At 38.8% G+C, this 16728-nt stretch overlaps 1 protein-coding gene across 4 annotated transcripts in view; it reads right to left on the reverse strand.

Annotated features, from left to right (window-relative positions):
- Positions 1-163: 163 nt before the first annotated feature.
- The window catches only part of SLK (STE20 like kinase), a 48452-nt gene continuing 31887 nt past the window's right edge, over positions 164-16728 (reverse strand). For 2 of the 4 annotated variants that reach the window (XM_048311163.1, XM_048311162.1), the window contains exons 10-19: positions 15535-15665; positions 15140-15263; positions 14692-14871; positions 12589-12681; positions 9398-9527; positions 9032-9156; positions 7924-8112; positions 7373-7498; positions 5731-5844; positions 164-5232 (exon numbers count right to left, since the gene is read on the reverse strand). In XM_048311163.1, coding sequence (XP_048167120.1) covers positions 5086-5232; positions 5731-5844; positions 7373-7498; positions 7924-8112; positions 9032-9156; positions 9398-9527; positions 12589-12681; positions 14692-14871; positions 15140-15263; positions 15535-15665 — 1359 coding nt within the window. In that variant the 3' untranslated portion in view covers positions 164-5085. Of the gene's footprint in view, positions 5233-5730; positions 5845-7372; positions 7499-7923; positions 8113-9031; positions 9157-9397; positions 9528-11414; positions 11487-12588; positions 12682-14691; positions 14872-15139; positions 15264-15534; positions 15666-16728 lie in introns of all 4 variants that reach the window. The other 2 variants (XM_048311164.1, XM_048311165.1) reach the window with 2 other exon arrangements.

Raw genomic sequence — 16728 nt, forward strand, 5'->3', positions numbered from 1 at the left:
GAGGCACCTGAGATGGGTCTGAGGTACAATGGTAAATACAGTGGCACAACATTAAATACTTTCTATATTCAGTTATTTCAAACATTGTACATCATCCCCTTCACTCACAATTGTACAAACCACTTGTATTTCATGCAAGTTTTCCATCAACAAAACTGAGGCATTCTCAGCAAACTGTGATTTTATTGTATTTACAGCAGAATTATTACAATATTCTACAGAAAGCCATGAAATCAAATTACTTTGAAAAACAAGACAAAAAAAAAATCCCAAAACTGTTGTATGGCTGCTACTGCAAGTTCACTTCCACGAGCTGTACAGAGACCCTTAGCCAATTACTCATCAATCTCATGATTTTTGGTTGCTTTCTATAAGGCAAAAATAACTTGGTTTGCAGTTAACACAAAACATTCAACAAACTGCTGGGAGAACACGAGGCTGGCAGTGCCTCAGGCGTGTGTTTTGTCACAGGATGCTCCTGCTCTGCTTGGCTTCTTGACAGAAAATGGGGTGACAGTTCAACATTAGATGCCACTCAATGTCCCTTTTTAGTTTCTGTTCTTTCCACCATTTTAGGACTGATTCTCATTACCAAAGACGCTTTACCACCTAGTTGTAGTTGTGGAAGATTTTGTTAAATCAGGGTAACCCTGGGCTCAGCCACTCCCTCCTGCTTTCAGTACAGTGGAAGCACATGAGCCCTTTCTCATGGGTTGGGCTGAGCTTAAGGGGTTTTCCTCTGGCACCACCCACTGCCTGAATGCCAGATGTGCAAAGGAGCTACAGAAACAAAGCACGAGGACTGAGATGGAGAAGGGGGATGCAGAACAAGTAAAAGTTCTGTAAAAGAAACACCATAATTTCCTTTGTATTCTCCTTCCCTTTGTCTGTTCTCATCTTTCCCGAGAAATGATGGGGCATTCTGGCCTTGGCGTGCCTGTGAACGAGGAAGGTTAATTCTCTCTGATCTTACTTCAACTGCTGTGAAGATGGCAGAGTAGTCTGGGAATGGGAAATTTGCATGGACACATAAATGCAAAGAAGTTTCAGAGATCCAGAAGTACAGATTTTGATGTAAAATGACCAGAGTGTAAATGCTAACATAGAAAGAGAACTTATCTACACAGCGATGGTCCTAAACACTCCTCCCTGCCCTTTCCTCCAACCACCAGAGAGTAACTATCCTCAAACTTGCCCATCTTCCCCACAGCAGATGAACCAAGAAGCAGAAGATCAGCTTATTTGTACATTTCAGTTTTCAGCAAGGATGTATTTCTGAGGTCCTGGGAGCTGCAGCTGCACAGCAGTTCTGAAAATCAGGCTGCCTAAAAGTGGACTCAAGTGCCTGAATTTAAAACACCTTATTTGAATCTTTCCTATACCAAAGCAAGCTCGAAATACCTGCAAGGGAGATACTGTGTCAGTTGGAGAATCAAACGTCCTATGTGATACAGCTCTGACGAAAGACATGGTGTAACAAAAGCAATTTCATTGCTGCTTTGCTTAGCTCTGTCTTAAATAACGTGCTACATTTCCAATTTTTAAGAAAAAGTCCTCTGGGACAGAAGAGTAATTTCTTTAACTGATTATATATTGAGTACCCATGAATGCAATTTTAAAAGGATATTAGCTTAAAAGATTACTTGGAAAAAAGGATGCAGCTCAGACTGAACATCAGTTTTTAATGTGATGTTAAAAATCAGAGTGAATGCTGCTGGTCAGGACAGTGCAGCCCTGCCACCAGGGAATGTGAATTCAGGTGCCAATTCAAATAAAGGTTTTCCTTCAGAAGGCATTTATAAATCAGGACCCACGTAATCAATCATAACAACTTCAGTATCATATCTTTACATGCTGTATATAGCTCTCATGTATACACCAGAGACAGCAGAGTGCTTGGAGCAGGAAAATTTGTTTTATGGGAATGAGAGAGGATAAAATGCTCAAGTATTTCTTCTTCATAAAATAAGCAGCAAAGTTCCCCTGGAACTTCAGAAGATCAAGGGCTGCCCACAGCCCGTTTTCCCCTGGGTTGGTAACCCCTCCTCAGTCAGCCCCACTCAGGGGAGCTGCAGAATCTCCTAAAACCAGCCCCAGATCTCCGTGGATGCCTTAAGCAGTGCCAAAATGCACTTTCAGAGCTCGGGAAGTACATGGTGTGAGGCTGGGGCCCTGCAGGCAGGTTTTCTGTGCGGATCAGCTGTAAACACAGGAGGACAACCCACACACAGCACTGCAATCCAGGGATTTATCGCCTTTGCTCATTGTCCTGTGGACAGAAAATACAATGTAGTAAAACACAAAGGTGAGCAAATACTGATTTGTGGTCAGCTTTGGAAGAACATGCAGAGACAATAAGATCTGCCAAATAGTAAGAATTTGTAAGTAAGTACATTGTTTTGGCTGGAGAAAACACACCTCACTACCCTGGAGATGGAGCTGCTAACATTCATTTGAGGGAGGTGACATGAGATAGTATCAAGATTGGATTTCGCATCCCAAGAAATGTCTTTTAGGCCTATGTGAGACTAAATTAATTTGAATTGAATTTTCTGACACTAATACAATATTTTAACACCTCTCTCACGTTCTGCAACACTTAAACCCAATTTTATCAGTCTAGATGTGTAAGTACCCATGCTAGTTCTTGTTATCACCCAGAAAACATATTTTCATGCTTAGTATCAATTCTCAGCCCAGTTCACGAGGCTGCAACTGCTTCACAGGGCTCCCCACCTGGAGACCTGAGCAAGGCTTCCATCACCACATCCGATCCCTCCCTTCATCCCAGAGCTCAGTTACAGTTATTTGTGCAATTTACAATGAGATCAGATTGCAGGGCCTGTGTGAAAAGGATCTTCAAATAAAAGATATAAGAGATTCAGACAGAGGTAAACAGAATGCCAATATATATTAGCAACTTATCACTGAAACTACCAAAAATGTAAGGAGAAGATTATTAACATTTCCCTGTGAAGATTTAATGGGGATGAATGTAGACATAATCCAGAAGAGGAAATCTGCCTGCCCTGCCTACTCCCCAAGTAAAGCACTGAGCCTACTTCATACAAAATTGCAAACAAACTCTGTTAAATAGAGATGAAGATTATTTAATGTTATCTTAGTCAATTTATGAAGGTGGCGCTTAAAAAGCAAAAGATCTTCAAAGACTTTTTTCTCCCTACTGAACAAACAATTCATAAAACTTTGCATTTAGCAACAGAGAACATTCTAGAGATACGGAGTGTGAATTTACAACAGTACACAATACACATTTATAATAATAAAATGCCAGAAATTAAGGCTAGCTATTAAAGTAACTATGCTATCAAAAAGCTACAAAATTTAAATTAAAACATGCATTTTCCAATTTTTTTTTTACTGTGCTGTAAATTAAGTGTCTTCATTGAGAAGGTATCGGTTCAGCGTCCAAGGATTTGAGCATCCAAGGTTTCAACACAGCTAACTAAAGTCCTATGTTAATATCTGAGTGCATTGCCATGCAGCAACACTGTTCCCATGAAAGGAACACCATGGAATGGGCACCAGTTACACAGTCAATGCAAGCAAGCAAGACAAAATGGGTGCAGCTGATGCCCAAAGAGATCAGAGAAAGTCAGGCCTCAAAAGACAGAAAGCAAATACTATTTTACAAATGGAGCTCCAGCATACCCAAGTACAGCTTATACCACTGTCTTGATATGACTCAACCTCTCTCCACCAAAAGGAGTGCAGCAAACATGACCTAATACAGCTGTATTTCCCTACCCCGCTATAGGAGACACAGTTCAGATTTTCCACTGCAGATCAGTCAGGCAAATAACTTATGGTACATCTGTGAACTCAAAAAATAAAACCTGCCTATGTTAGTAGGTGGCAACACAAAAGCAAAACACCCAGCTTCATAAAGGAGTTTGTCTATATATTTAACTTAAATCTTTCCTTAAAATAAAATGACTAAAATAAAAAAGAAAATGGAATCAAACACTTCTAGTGAAATCAGACTTTAGCCATGGTTATTTATAAATATGACCATCCACCTCCACTTCTGCGATGGAGTTTAAATGAACAGGCTTTGGTAAGAACAGAACAATGGCTCTACCCATTCCAGGTACAGTTAGAGAAGCCATGTGCATTTTGCACGCCGCTTTCTAAAAAATACGTTCTACAGTTTTTCAATTTGTAGAACTAACCACCTGTATGTAATAGCTAAGGAAAATAATAAACTGTGCATTTTAAAGTTAGCATTTCTTTCACCTTTACATATTTTAGTGCAAAATATTTTAGGGTGAGGATTTACAACAAAAATGGCAGTAGCAGCAAGAAATCTTGTTTTGTACAGTAACAACAACGCTAAGGATGTGTTTTTAAATGACAAAACAGTATCCCGTTGCCAGGATCAGCATATCTAAGTGTTTCAGGCACTGTATTAATTAAACTAGCACCCCATTTCATTATGGAACTAATGGACAAAACATGTCATGGAGATCAGCTCAGTTTAATGTATGCCAGAGGTTTCTTTTGAAAGAAGTTACAAAGGCTTTTGCTTTTGCCAATTGTGTTTAAACATAAGGGTTTGTTTTTCTGATTACTGGCATGTTCTTAGTAATTAGTTTCAGTCCTTGCCATGAAGACACTGCTCAACATTATGAAACTTTAAACCTCTCTTGGCAGTTTCAATTGTGGAATTCTCTCGTGGAGAAATCTGATGCTTAAAAACACAGTAGCAGAACTAATATTATACCATTTAAATGTTCAGATGAGAAACCGTTTTTTTGTGATGAGAAAGAGCATAATTAATATTTCAGGCTTAAAGTCAAAACCATAGGTAACGTACTTTTAGAAACTGGGATAAAAAGCCCACTTAGTCTTGAAACATCTGAAGGACGTAACAATACCATTGTACACCAACACTTGGTTCGTTTCTTCTGTTCAGGGGAGTGAAGAAACCGCTCCTGACACTGATTGTCTCCACCGAAAACAAGACACGTGAGGTCCCTGATGTTTGTACGCCGTGGGTAAGTCGGGTTAGACCGTAAGGAGGGAGAATTCCAAACATGAAAAAACCTACAGCAGTTCTCAGAGTTATGACCCAGTGGAGTGAAGGCTGGGGATTGGGTAGAATTTGGAAATCCGGCTTTGTGTTGAAGGATTAAGGCATTCGGATTCTCCAGTCATTTTAAAGAAAACTTCCTGTTCCTGCAGTTTTCTGGCAAATTCTTCTTCCAGCATCTAAAACCAAAATCAGATTGTCACAGGATTAACAAGACAAAGTACAAGAAACCCATTATTGTGGAGACATTTTGTCTGATATATCTGAACTGTGTGCAACTCTAGTACTTTCCCTTTTAAAATAGGATAATCCCCCCAAGACCAACTTGCTACCACCAGCTATATATATGCTATACATCACTCAATTTTTGTAGTAACCTACTGGCTTCTGAAATAAATTCCTAACCCCAGATTTGCCTCCAGCTAAGTTTTCCATGCAAACCTGCACACACGTGTTGCAGGTGGGAGCCCTGCAAGAGGCTGGTAACACCCAGCCTGTTTTGGTGCACCTGACTTTTGCTCAGTTTTTGCAATTTTTTAACATCTTTTATTATACAGTGAACTGCAACAGCTTTGTACAGCAGCTTGACTCTCCTCCTCTGCAATACTTTTGTACTGTCTGTATTTGCTAGATCAAACCCTTGATAATTTCCTGATTCGTGAACTGCTCCCATTTACCTTTTTTCTCGGTCTCAATTTCTCTCTCCATTCCTTCAGTTCTTGGCTGTGCTCTTCATCCAGCTCTTTTAGCTTCTGAGTCTCATGCTCAACCAGTAGATGGCATTTTTCATTCTTAAAACAAGATAATCCTTATGTAAAACTAATTCAGATTAGGCAACTCAACATTTGTACAGTGACATATGTTGTCCTAATTCTTTCTAATTAGCTTATTCCGTGTAAATAGTGACGTGAATAATTACAAGATAAAAGTACGCTACGAGGCTGCGTTTTCAAAAGCTGATCTTTCCATCAGAGCCAACTGAGATAAGAAACACTCGTAAATCCAAATACACTGCTGAGCATCATTAAGGCAGCTGCTGAGAGTGTTACTCAAAACTGTGTTTCACTGCCTAATGATGCTTTTCAAGGTCACACAGCATTTCTGCTCTGCTTTTTAAAGACAGCCTGTATAATTTATTAAAGTCAATTACATTAAAAAGGAAGCTGTTTTTTGGAAATCTTTCAACTCTTGGTGCCAAGAGCTAAGACAAACAAATGGAGCTTAAAGAGACAAACATGGTTGCAGAAGCAGCCTCAGAATTGCCCTATGAAAAGGATCAAACCACACCTCAGGTTCACATTCCTCTCATTAAGGTACCCAGGCATCTGCCTCACTTTCAGAGGACTTTTGAAGCATGGCAAGAAAAAAATTAATTATTTGGCTTCAATCTCTGTGCATTTTTAAGAGCAGTTGGCAATGGTTGTGTTTCTAGGGTTCTAGTCCCAAATGGGTCTGATGCAGAGTACAGAACCACAGCAACAAAAACAACAAGCACTTGGCTAGACCTGAGTGCAGCAAGGGGCCAGTTTTCCTTGTGAAGCTCAGAGCAGCCCTAATCTGCTCAATTTTACTTGAGCTGAAACTCTTGAAAGGCTCCCACGGTATTTGGGGATTTACTGGGGCATATTAGTGGCACAGCCAGGGACTGTTTCTGCAGGATGTAAGAAAGTGAAGAGAGTAGAATGAGCTTCATTGGTCATTGCAGAGTTTCTCTAAGCAAAGGTTATCAGCAGGTGATCATTTAATGCTTTAAAACTGCCTTGTGCCCCTGAAACTGGGAAAAGCTGATTTAACAGAAAAGGAGATCCAGCCTCTGATATCCAGCAGAAACTTCTACAAAACACATACCTAAAGAGACAAATCAGAGCTCCTTATCACAAGGAGAGAATTCCTTCCAAGTACCTTCCAGAATTTCACGTGCAAGTGGCAGCACTTTGTAAAAACCTCCTCATTCCTCTATCGCTGCAAACTTCTTGTGGGTAATGCCTGGTGCTGCCTACCTCTGTTCTGATTAATGACATTCCAGCAAAATCAGGTTAAAAGGAAATGCTGCCTACAGAAAATAGCCCTGGGAACTTGACAGATATTCCAGAAGTGATCATCTGCTTCTGGTTCATGCTCTTCTTGCATATAAAATGACTCCTCATTAATTGATGGAAGCATATGAATCTGGCTAAACAGTGTACTTCAGGCCTTTGAAAATAAAGTTGAAAAAACTACACAGTAAAAATTAAGGAAAAGGTGTTTCTGCTTTGCCTGCATCCATTATTAACCTAAGTCTTATCACTGAATGGTCATTTAATATCATCTCTTTTTAACCTGTAACTGATGCAGTTCCCTGATGTTTGCTTCACATTGCAACTGAAGGTCCCGCATTTGGTTTTCATGCTTCTGATGCTGAGCCAGTCTCTCATTCTTCTGCCTCTTTTCTTCTTGAACAGCAAACTAAAATAAAAAATAAAATTATTTATATTGTGCCTCTGAACGAAACAGTCTGCATGAGTCAAAGAACTGCACCTAATGGAATGATCACATACTAAGAAGAATGGTTCTGAAAGATTTAAGTGATAATTTTCTGTATTTTTTCTTTTTAAAATTCTTACAAAGGGAGTGACCTACAGTTTTAATTCCCTTTCTCTGTCTGCACTATGATTTTTCCTTAAAATGCAGCACATTTCACTTTCAGACCCCTGAAATTACCTCCCTCTGAAGCTGTGACACAGCAGTGCTGCTGCAAGCATCGGTCAAGGCTGGTGTTATACAGCTATAGGAGAACTGAGAACTCATGAGAATGCACTCTATTCCATCCTCACATTTACATCATGTTTAGCATTTACATTATTAAAACGAAATATTAATTTATTCATTACCTGCTTAATTTTCTCACGATCTTGGTCTGGAGAGGCTAATGAATTGATCCTTAAACTTTTCTTAAACATGGCCATCCGAGTCTTTGCTTCACTTCGCTGGATTTTAGGCAGTCTGGCTCTTTCCTGAGTTTGCTTGTTCTTTAACTCCTCTATAAGGCGTTGATTATACCTCTGCATTTGTTCTGTTTCCTGGAATGTTAACCACATGGAAATACTACACAGTAACTATGATCTTACACAATGTGCATCTCTTTTCATTAATAAGTCCCCCGTGTGAGTCAGTGCCTCCCAGCAGAAACCATTCCCAGCCTCAGGAATAACAGTGGGGAGGAGGGGCTTCTTCCAGAGAGCTCAGGATCATGCCCAACCCTGAGAGAATTCCAGAATAAATGTAAATACACATGTATTTTAACAGCTTTTACTCAACTCTTGCACTGACTTTTGCAAAGCCTGTTATTCAAATGGAGAAACTCCCTTTTGTGTAAGTGAACTCCAGGGCTGCAGCTGTGGAAGGGCAGTTTGCTGCAAAAGCTGAGGAAAGCAACAGCCCACATGACAAACCAGAGTGGACAGAACATGCCTTCAGTGGAGGCTGCTCATGCTCTGATCACCAAGGAGATCTTCAAACACCTCCCTATTGAACAATTTGCTTTCATGCATTCTATAAAAACCAAAATGCCTTGTGGAAAATAAGGATTTAGCTAGAGAGAGACAGTTGTCAGCTACTTGCCCAGAAGCGAATCCAGTTCATTCTGCTCATTTAATTCCAGGATGATTTACTTCTGAGCAGATTTGTTTAAACACAAATCAAAATTGGTTTTGGTGGATAAGCAGAATTTGGTATTTTTATAGTAAGAGATTGATGTTGTGCCTGGATAGTGGGTTTTTTTAAAGAATCAAAAGGGAAAAATACCATTTATACTTCTATATACTACTGAGGTATTCAAGGAAGATGAGTATTTTTTTAATTTCAACAGAACATGTAACAGCTTCAAAATACTTGTGTGGGCTTGTGCAAACAAACAGCACCAGGAGAGATCCTAGGACTACTTAATAATAAAAAAGGATATTGCAATACACAAGAGAAAGCGTCAAAGTCAACACTAACTTTTTCATGCCTCTTAAGCAGCTGGTGCCTCTGCATGAAGTACTGATCCTTGAGCTGCTGCTTGAGGAGCTGGTGTTTCTCCTGTAGGTGCCGCTCCTCCAGCTCCCAGAATGCAGCTTCACGAGCTGGAAAAAAGAGGAAGGTTGGTTCAGGAACAGCAATCCCATCCCATACTTCCCAACCTCCTGGTGTACATTCAGAAGTGGCCTACAAGTGCATACTAAAAACAATGCTGTTTCATAGCAAATGTTTTTATTACAGTTCTAGATCAGTCATGAAGGTTTTTGACTTCATAAAGTGAAGACAGTTTTACTAGAACACCAGTGCCTGTTTCAAAGAGAGAAGAGAGAGCCTGGTGCTGGATACCTCTCATGAGCTGCTGTTTGTTGTTGAGGCAATCTCGTTCAATAGTGGCCAGTTCTGTCTTCTGCTGCTGAATTATTTTCTTCAAAGATGCATCCAGTTCTTGTTGCTGCTTCTGCACAAACTCCTGCTCCTGGTAAAAACCAATAGAAGTCAATTAAATTGGGTTCTCCTAGCCACATTACATGTTAATGAAACCCCCAGTTCTCTCAGCATTAGCTATATATGCAAACAAATACATCTATGAAAAGTTTGAGCTAGCATGCCTTGGCTATCAAATTACCCATCTTTTGTATTTTCTATGTACAGAGTAGGTAAGAGCATACTCATGTTTAAATAATACCTTCAGAAATAAGACCAAAGGCAACAAACTAGCCAGCCATCTGCAACTCATTCCATCTCGTCTCTCCTCAGAACAAGTTGCAGGTTCAGAGCTAGCAAAGACAATACTCAATCTAAAGATGGTTTCACTCAATCAAGGGTTAATTATTCATATATGTAAGAAAATAAAGGTTATTTTGTATGGTTATTCTGCTTTGGGTGGTTAGTTAAAGCCTATATATTTACACAGTTCGGTTTCAGATCTGTGTGGTTTATCTTGTCCTTAGGGCAGGGCTGTTGAGGCTGGGAGTTCCACAGGACCCCTGTGCAGACCCCCCCATGGTTCTGCAGGGCCATAACCTGGTCACACCCGAGCTGAGCTGGCTCCTCACAAAGGGATTTATCACCTGCATCTTCCCACTATCCAGGTGTATCACTGTTGCATCCCATCATGAAAGCAGGCAGCAGTAAGAGTCTCCCTCCCGTGCCCCAAGACCTACTGCTGCCTTTCTTCTTTGCAGCTAATTAAAAACCACAGCTATGAGCATGCAAGCATGCACACATACACACCCTCCTTAAGAACAAGAAATTGAATCAGATGCTTCCATCACAATATCAAGGTCAAAAGAAAGGACAATGGCATGGTTGTCAGAGCCAAGGTGGGCTGCTGAAGCACCTGCTGTTCTATGTAACAAATGGAATTAAATGTTTGTTTAAAGTACTTTTTATTATGACCAGAAGAATCCTGGTTTTCATCTTCACAGAAAGTTATTAATAGATGAGGCTTTCATGTCTCTTAGTGGACAGCAGAGTTACACTGAGACAGGTAACACAAAACCAAAGGTGAAGTAAGCCAATAGTGACAGACCTGAAGGTACAAAAAGAACTAGAAGGTGATGTCTGTAAATTAAGTCAGACACACCTAATCAAATTTATGGACTGACAAAAAATACAGTTTTTTCCATTTATAGATGAAAAGCATAAAAAAACTACTCCAAGTTTACTTTTCTGCAGGTGTAGACATAATTAACACAGTGTTTAATTTGCTGGGAGATTTTTGATTTGGAGGGAGTGGGAGAAAGCTGTTCTAGTGTAGTCATGGTCAAAAAGTGATTATGCTTGAGCTTTACACATTTAAGCATTTAAATATCATTGCTGCTCTCTCTACAGAATAACTTCTGAAGTTTAATACCTGCTAGCACTGTAAGATAAACCAGGCAATCTCAGGAAACTCACTGGCCTTTCCACTTCCCACATCTACTCAAGTATCACATAAAATAAATGCCACCAACTTTACTTAAGAACATGTTGGGTGGTTAAAAGGCAGACAGTGCAACGCAGTCAACCTTTTTCAAAGTACCACTTGGTTATGCCCAATAAGTATCTTAAAATAAATTCAAACATCTTTGAAATACATGGTTTCACTGCACACACAGCATACAAGTCACACAATGTTTCTCACATGTGCTGAACAAGTATCATGTTGTATGTGTGAGCCCTCAGTGTCTTACTCAGACTGAATAACTACTGTCTTTTGGATCTTTTGACTATGGATAGTGCACAATTACCTAAATTGCTGCTAACCAGTTTGGAGACAGCAGTGACATTGATCAGCACATACGAGCAGAAAGAGAAGAGAAAACACACATCCATAAAATTAGGAAAATAAACTTTCACTGTGTTGCATTTTAAGACTTACATCCTGCATTTGTGCGTTGAAAAGTGTACATGAAGACAACTGAAATGACTGAATCATAACCTGAGCAACACCCTGTGGGACACAATGTAATTCTGTGTCATAATGTAGTGAAATGTATTTCTATTCTTAAAAAAAAGGAAGAAATGAGATCTGTTGTACATTAGTAATAAACATTTAAAATGTCAAGGCTCATCACACAAGTAGATGCTGATGGAAGTTCTAGATATTCTAAAACTAAACAGCTGTACCTCGTTTAGTACTAATCATTCCAAGTAAGGATATTTCACACTTAAAATTTTTCTTTCACCTCTCTTCAATAAATTGAAACAAGCAAAGGAAATTAACCAATGTCACTACAAACACTATGAAAAATTAGATTTTTGTTTCCTTAAAAAGTTTAGAGACAGGTATCTTTGATATGGGGAAAGTGCTGCAACTCAATCACTTTCTATCCTGGGAAATCCCTGCTTAAATTAAACACATAATCGAATAAAGTTGCTATTATTTTCTACTAGGTCACTCACATAAACATTTAATCTTTAAGTTACTCAATCCAAACCTGCTCTGCTGTAGTTCAAACTCACTCTGTATGAGCTGTGGCCATCACAAAGCCAACATTTTTCTACAATACTAGCCCTCTTTCTAGCTGGGTCATAGAAAAACAGCAAGTCCAAAGGCATGAAATCACAGACGATGTTTTGTAAAGTTTCCATACACCTACACTTTGACATTTAAGTAACATTTTACCTAATCTGTTCTACTCCTATAAACAGGATGTCTCACACTTACATATTATATACATTTTCCTCCTCTGCACTTGGGTAGTTCAAAACTTCCTCCTGACTATAACCTTTAAAATTTGAAGGACCCGTGGAGTACTTACCACTTGTAAAAGCACTGTAAATAAACCTGCTGTCGAAAAATACCATTCTTTGTCAGTAGAGCACACAAAATACTACACTTGACAGTACAAACCTGGCAGCCGCTGCTCCTACATTTCTACCCAGTTAAGTCTATGATGTGACATGGGAGTACTTGAAGAAAGAGAGCAGTTCGTAGGGTTAGTTTGAGTTAAGTTCCATATTCACTCAACAACAACAAGAAGTGAAAATCATCAAGCTGTGTGAATACTGCTGCCTTTTGTATTTTAGTAGCTTGAAGCTGCCATTGTTACCTGAGCATGCTGGCTTTGTGCAAGCTCCTCTTTCTTGCGTTTCATGAGCTCTTTTCTCAGCTCTTTTGGTGCTTTCTCCACTTCACATAAAACCTACAGTGTATATAAGCATGCAGAAGGTGGCAAAAAGAACACTTTGTCTCCACAGCAAGCATTACTGTGAACATAGGGACATGCAGGTCAAGCACTAGAGGTACTGGGAAGCATGCATTACTTCAGTGGCAGGGATGTTAGTTTAGTGAAAAGAGCTTAATGAAAAGAGAAGGAACAATAGGTGCTTTATGCAAGCCAGCAGTGCAGAGAGGAGGGATGTGCCAGCGTTTTTTGCATGCAAATGCTGCCCAGTGCTCTCAGAAATGGCAGTGCCTAGCTTGTGCTTCCATGCAGCCGCCAGGAGAGTCAATAGTTAAGAAAACCACCACCTGGAAAAGTGGTATTTTCTTGAATCATTACTGCAAGAGGACTACAGAGTATGTTACCACACAAAGCTGTGAAAAATGGTTGGAAGTTTAAAATAACTTCCATTGAAAACCAGCTATTTCTGACACTGTCTCTAACGTGAATTAACAAGATGCCTTTATTAGTGCCTCTGACTATAAATGACACCTACACAGCTTATGTCTTTAAAATAATCATATAAGCAAACAAAACATTATTTGGTTGTAAGTGGTTCTGAAGAATTTAAAGCAAAACCCACCAATAAATAAGAATGTTTTCAAGAAACTTTTCATGGCACGTATGCTGGGATGGAACGTGTTTCAGTACACGGTGAATTAGACTAGATTAGCAGAAAGATTCTAAATATAACCTGGCTAAATCAACTGACTATTTATCTGTTAATTTGCTGATGAGTTTTGTTTTTCAGAATTACAAAAATGTAGCATTGTACACTCCAATATAACAGGGATAGTTTTAGAGCAGCACCTGCATTTTCCTTCAAACTGTACATCGCCTTTTTAAGCTTTAAACACAAAACTATGCACCCAGAGACAAATGCCTGTTTGTTTAATAGTGGAAGCATCATCAGAAAACAGAGTCCAAATCACCACATGCTATTCCTGTGTCCATGAAAGAACTGCTTTTAGCTCAGAGCAATATATAAAATTCTTCCCATTTCCCACATAGAACCCAATCACCAGTGAACAGAGAGAGACTCAAAATGCAAGAGGTACCGCAAAAGAAGAAAAATTGTTATTTACATATGAGCATACTGTTCAAACTGAATACAACTTATTTTTTAATGCACTTTTGTGCTATAGCATCATTCTATGCAAAAGCATGGACAGTTCAGCTGTCTAAAGAAATCTCTGAGTCTAATAACTATTAGAGCAAACACTAGAACCATTTATATACAAATGGGCACTACACAGTTGAACCAAAAATGAAATAAAACAGCTTTTAAGATGCAAAATCCATATGGAAACATATCACCTTTTCTTAATCCAATGCAAGTAAATTAATTGTACAAGTTGTCAGTGTCATTCATTCTGCCATAACTGTATGACATTTATGAAACTAACTGTAAAATATTTTAGGTTATCCAGACTTCTCTCTCCTGACTTTCCTTTTTGAGCTAACAAACCAAATCCATATTACTGCTGTCACTTCGTAGAAAGAAATTCTAAACAATTATAGCACACACTCAATAAAGAAATCTAACAAATTAACAAAACCAAAACATATCTGAAATCAAAGTGTTTCACAGTAGAAATCAAGACCATATTATTGTCTTAGAAATTTTAATTTGATAAGTATTTACTAAGTAACTATAGCTGGGTTTTTTTAAAGTAGAAATCTGAAATATTTTTCATCTTTATGAAAATACTTTTTCTTAATTTAGTATTTGAGAGAAAATATTTTATTAAATATTCTGTGAAAAATCTTCTAACTTGGTGATGTTTTCTAGATTAAGTCAATACCTCAAGCTTCCTGTCAGCTGGTTGTCTATCACATTAGGCAGTCAAACAAATGAAACAATTCTGACTGGTAGTGACACTTCCAAACCTCAGTACAGTGTGGGCTTGACAAGGCTTCTGGGAGACCTAATCTCAACTGTTTGCTAAGCCCATACTTGTTATTTTCTATATTATCATCATCTCTTACCTCTTTTTTTTTGTTTTTCAGCACATTCTGGAATTTGGACAACTCCTTCTCCTGCTCAGCCTTGATGCGCTTTGCTTCATCCCGTAAGCGATTGGTGTGCTCCTGCTCCAGGCGCTCGATTGTCTGCTTCTGCTGCTTTTCCAGGTTCTCTATCTCTTGATCATACTGTCTCTTTTTACTCTGTAAAAATAATTTGGCACCTTTTTTTTAGAAAGCTAAGTCCTGTTAAGTGAAGTGCTGTAGAACAGCAGGGAATGGCTGCGATGGACTGGTGTGGCAGGCAAGCACCTGCATATGCTGAGTACCCCACAATGGAAAATGTTGCCTTTCATTTAAGAATGAAGGCTAAGCTAGAGCCATCATGGCAGGGAACACCTGATTGCTGTTAGCACTACTCTGCCTATTCCATCAAGATGTATTTTAAGAGCACCAAAATGCAGAAACTCACTGTCATTTCCTGCTCAAAACGTCTGTACATCTGCTCTCGCTGCTGCAGAAGCTTATTGCTGAGCTGCTGTTGGGCTCTCTGCTCCTCTTTCTGAAGAAGTCTCAGCTCTCTGAGCTCTTGACGTCTAATAAGGACAAAGAACACTTAATACTGATGGGGAAACAAAAGAAGTGGAAAATGACAAAAGACAAAAAGGACCATTGACAACTTTGGTCCAGTAAAACTAGTTTTGAACTGATTGTCTTAATAAGAAACACTTCACATTCACTTCTACTAAAAGTGATTAATCCCCAAATATAACTGAAATAAGATCATTAGCCCCCCCCTTCTTTTATTCAAAGAAAAAAAAAATCAGCTGCTAACCTCTTGAAAATTTTACTTTTAGAAACGCTTACCGTAGAAATCGCATTTCTTCACTTTTTGAGTCATTTTCAGTAACTATTTTTGATGTGGTTACACTCACTTCTACTCCATCAACAACAAACTTCCGAGTTTTCTTTAATGTTTTCTTCTGCCTTCTAGTTTCCTAAATTAAGCATTGGTAAGTTATTATGTATTCATTTAAGTGATATTATTTTTTCCCCTTTTTCTTCATATGAAATTACATCAAATATTTCTGTGAATGTCTACTGTATAGTAACCAAGAGTCCTTCTCACTTATTAGTTGCCTCACTAATCAAGTGAGAATTTGAAAAATTCGAATAAACTGAAACTTTCTAGTAAGGAAAGAAAAACTGCAATTATTGGTTGTCCAAAGTACCAGAAGAAAAAAAATTAAGCTAGATAAACTCTGAACAGAAATGACGCAGTTTGATTTTCAAGAGCTGAAGATAGCTTCATTTACTGTTTGCTTTTGACCATGATTTCCCCAGTCACCAACAGGTATTTAATTCTGAAAACCAGTTCTGAAATAGGGTAACAATTTACTCACCCATTTCCTTCTGCTTTGGACATAAACAAGTGAGTTTAATTTTTTTATTGATCTATATTAGCCAAAAATCATATAATGATCTTGCTGACAAGCGGAGAAGTCTCAGTTGTCAGAGCTGCTGTTGTTTCATTACAAGAAGAGAGAGATCCCGACTGAAACTGCATCATCTCCATTGTGTCAGGGCGACTGCAAACACCCTCATGTTTAGCACAGCTATGCCAACCTATGATTTTTTTGTTTGGTTGTCTTTCTAGGTTTGCTTTCCCTCCATTCAAGCCCACATTACACTGTTACTACCCTAACGTGGCTATATTCATATTAATACAAAGATTACAAATAAAGTTCATAGTCTGGAATTTGCTTCCTCTGAGTAAGCTCATTCATAGTGACATAACTGCATGGACACAGTACAACCACAGGAGAACACTGACTGGAATAAACAAATCCAGCAGAATGTCTGCCTTGGGTCTCCCAAATCCAAACAGAGGGACAGAAGATGGAAGTGACAGGAATTCAGTATAAGATTAGATGTTCCAAGAGATTTTCCCCATTAAACAGGAATTCTATGCATATAGCTGGTCTTCTTGAGTATCAGCTCTGAGCTACAACCATTCACAAATCTTCATGTTTAATATTGTTACACCTCCTGTTATAGGTT

Source organism: Corvus hawaiiensis, chromosome 8 (genome assembly GCF_020740725.1).
Source record: "Corvus hawaiiensis isolate bCorHaw1 chromosome 8, bCorHaw1.pri.cur, whole genome shotgun sequence".
In the NCBI taxonomy this organism is placed as follows: Eukaryota; Metazoa; Chordata; class Aves; order Passeriformes; family Corvidae; genus Corvus; species Corvus hawaiiensis.